Here is a 3,985-nt window from a genome sequence, read left to right on the forward strand (position 1 = left end):
GTCTCCACTAAATAGGGAAGCATCAGACTGAACCACGGGACATAAGTACTGGGCTTCCTGGTGCCAGGGATGGATCTTGAAGTAGAGCTTCCTGGTGGGAAGATGTGTTTCCACTATTCATTTGAGGCACTATTCGGTTTCTGAAGGCATTGATAGAAGAGAGACCCTTATAGGGGTCGAGAGAAGGAAAGGTGGTGAGGGCCAAACTGAGCATGGTCACAATCATTGTGCATTCTAACCCAATACCTATAGAATAAGAGTTCCCAATGAGGATTATGTGACTGAAAATGATCAGTGATCTTTAGTACCACTCCCAACTCCTCTGTGTCTTTTTATTCCTTCCCCTAGGCTCCCCCGAAGTCTGAGGGGATTAAAGGTAACCTCAAGCAAGCCTCATTCAACCACCTCAGCTAGATCACATATCCCTTTGGGACATTTCATTCATTGTACTGTAATTTCCGGTTTATTTACTATTCCCACCATACATAGGACGTATTCTATTCCCAAGTATGGCTTTAACTGTCTAACACAAAATATAAGGTGCTCAACAAGTTTATTAAGTGTACTTGGATAAGCTTCTCACTTGTTGCATTTTAATTTTTTCTAGATCACTATAATGTAGGTAAATAGAAGTACATACTGGTTGTTTCGAAATCAAACACAAAAGGCTCAGCATCAAATAAGCTTACACACACACACACAAAACACACACACACACAAACAACACACATACACCTGATCAACCTGCTGAGTCCCTTCATGCCAATCAAGGACCAGAATTACAATGCTGCACAATGCATTCAGAATTTCTGAATAAAATACAAAGTTTTACGACTTGTTTTACAAAAGCAGCAAAACTACAATAAAATTCAATATGAAAAGGGGTGGTCTCCCTTATAAATAACAATTTAATATATTAAAAGTAACAAAACCTAACAATATACAAGATCTAAAAACTAAAGGTTCACAATTTTCTCAGAAATGGCACTACTTACAACTCAGAGAGTATAGCTAGCAAGCCCACGAGGCCCTCATTGGCCACCTTTCCCCCCACCCTCACCAGCCCTGGAGTCCTGTATAACATGGGCCCTATGGAGCCTCGGCTCTAGCTTCTACGGCTCCTGACAATAAGCGGTTCGTTCTTCTGAAGCCTGGACACGAACCCCACTTCTTCCATCTTGGTGATTTTCCAGGTTACTTTGGGGAGTACAAGAGAATTCATATTCCGATGGTTTGGTGTGAGGCACCTGTCTGTAACTAAGGCATCGCTGCTGCTAAACAGAACCTTCCATAATAAGCCTTTTGGGGTACCCAAAGAAGATTCTTTGATGGAAGCACCCCACAACCAACTCAACATCTCCCAAAACTGTGCTATTACCTTTCACGTAGATAAGACCCTTGATCATCACTAAGAGACCTAATCTGGGGCTATCTCTTCCCAGATCCTCCTCCAACCCCTCAAGAGGTTTTAACCTATTGGGTCAGGATATAAGTGTGGTGCTTGCGATGGAGCTATTTCAGCTGGAAGACAAAAACATACAGCAACGTTCTGCAGCCCTTGAGCTGATCTTCCGGTGCAGACCCTTCAAGTCTCCGATAACGTATTTCACCGTCTTGGAGCGTGCGATGAGGCCCTTCTTCCTGTCCTTCACTAGCAGAAACTGCACGGAGCCGGCGGCATTGGGAAGCGGCCAGGACCTGGGCTCGCCCTAGGCAGGAGGCGGCAGGGCTGTCCCACTCTCAGGCTTCTGCCCCATGCCTTCGGGCAGGCGGTGCCCGGCGTGCCACCCCAGAGACTGCGCGAACAGGCCAGGGAAGACGGAAGCCGGAGCATCAAGAGGTCGCGGCGAGCCCCCACACCCGCCCACGATTGCGCAGCCGCAGTCTGGGCTCGCCACTTCCGCCTTGCTCGGCCAAGATGGCGGCGGCGGTTCGGCTCTCAGCCCTTCCGCTTCCTCCCAGGCTGGTGGCATGCATTGGCTCCTGCAGGTGCAGGCGCCACTGGGAGTGTGTGCGCGCGTGGCTCGGGATAAATGCTGCAAGCAGCCATTCCGGGTGGGGAAGCTCCTCTGTGCAAGAAATAGCACAGAACTGAGTTCGGGCATATTCTTTTTTAGTAAGTGCTTATGTCAGACGTTAAGGCTCAAGTGCCGCCTGCACAGAGACAAGGCTGGGATGGTGAGTTGGAGAAGGATCCGGACAGAATACTAGGGAGAATAAAATTTATCTGGACAATGAGGAAAGAGTGCCGTCTTTGTCTGCGGCCTCGGGGGCATGTGGAGAGGATGCAGAACAGGTTCTTGTAGTCAGTCTGAAATACTATTCAGCAGTTAATTGCAAGGTGAGGACAGCACCTTGTGCAGTGATAAGAGATGCACTGAGGGAGCACATACCACGCACGCACGAGCCGGTGGTGACTGGCTGGAGGGAAGGAAACATTTCCTCCAATCAAAATTACTCTCATACCCCCTTTTAACCCTTTCTGCCTCGCACTTCATATCCCTCCTACCCACTCTGAAATTCCCTCTCCTACCAATATCCCCATCTCTTAAAATCGTCTCCACTCTTCAGGGCTAAGCTTAAAGGTCACCTTTCAAAAGTCTTCACTCGGAGGTCATGCATAGAATTTATATACTGTTACTTGTGAATCATCACAGCTATTATGCTTATTCAACATTCAAGTGCTCGATATTTACTGTTATTTCTGAATCACCACAGCAGTTACGTTTATTTAACATCCATGTGCTAGGCTTCGTTGTAAAAGCATTTTCTCCTATATTTGATTCTCCCGCACATTTTACAAATGGTTGAATTTTTCCTGTAGCGTTTGCTATTTTCCAACTACGTAATCATGGACAAGTTAACTAAAACTTTTTGCCCTTTAGTTACATTATTGATAAAAATGGGTATAACCGTAGGAGCAGCATTGTGGAGATTAAGTAATGCACATGAACATTTAACACTGTGCTTGGCACACACTGAGTATCCAGCACTTTAGCTATTAATCACTGATACAGCTCCCTGCTGGGTAAATGTCCCCATTTTAAAAGTGAGGGAACACACAGAGGAGTTAAATAACTTGCCAAACATTGCACAGCTGAGATTTGAACCTGAATACCACAAATTTAGAGACCACAGTCTTTACTAAATTGATAGATACATTGATGTGTACTTTGCTTTATATTATGATTGTTTTCGGTTTTGTCCTCTTACTTTCCCTAAGAAAACATCCTAAAGGAGGGATGATACTAGTTCTGAAATCTCTCAGGGCTCACAGTGCAAATCTAATGAACGGATGATGGAAGGCTCCCCTCCCCCTTAGGAAATAACAGTCACTTATTTAAAGTAGACAGCAGCCAGTCTTTTCTAGGCTTAAATATGAAATATTTCTTTTAAGATTTTTCAGAAATAAAACCATCGGTGGTGGGTTATGCCTGTAATCCCAGCATATGGGGCAGGAGGATTAAGAATTTAAATCTATCCTGGGCTACTTAGTGTGACCCTGCTTCAAAAAAATACCTTTGAAAATATATAGTCATTAATATCATCTGACTTAGGAACCCTGAAGTGTGTAAATGAGGCAGGAGGATGTTTATTACAGTCTAGCTTGAGGCAATTGTTAGTTAGCATTGTGCCAAACGTTTTATGTACAATATAATTTAGTCCTCCCAAATCCCTATTAGCAAAAGTATTATTATCCTCATTTTACAAATGGGAAAACAGTCACAGAGAGGTTAAATTACCTGCCTCAAACCACTCATCTGTCATGTGTTAGACTGGAAATGCAAACCTAGATCTCTGAAGCTTTTCAGTTTTCATGACCACTGCCTGGATTGCCCTACTAGTGCCCTCTGTGTAAGGACAGTTGCTGAAGCCAGGCATGGTGGTGCACACTTTTGATAGCCAGTATTCAAGAGGCAAAGGTAGGCAGATCTCTGTGAGCTTGAGGCTAGCCTGGTCTACAGAGTTCCAGGACATTCAGGGC

General features: G+C 44.7%; 1 protein-coding gene across 1 annotated transcript; it reads right to left on the reverse strand.

Annotated features, from left to right (window-relative positions):
* Nucleotides 1-452: 452 nt before the first annotated feature.
* On the reverse strand, nt 453-3,768 carry Magef1 (MAGE family member F1). Its single transcript, XM_031364591.1, is given in 6 exon segments — nt 453-1,186; nt 1,188-1,478; nt 1,480-1,547; nt 1,550-1,709; nt 1,861-2,069; nt 3,744-3,768. Coding segments are annotated over 6 exon segments (834 nt in total). The 3' UTR covers nt 453-1,105.
* Nucleotides 3,769-3,985: the final 217 nt, after the last annotated feature.

The sequence above is a fragment of the Mastomys coucha genome, unplaced genomic scaffold (genome assembly GCF_008632895.1).
Source record: "Mastomys coucha isolate ucsf_1 unplaced genomic scaffold, UCSF_Mcou_1 pScaffold12, whole genome shotgun sequence".
In the NCBI taxonomy this organism is placed as follows: Eukaryota; Metazoa; Chordata; class Mammalia; order Rodentia; family Muridae; genus Mastomys; species Mastomys coucha.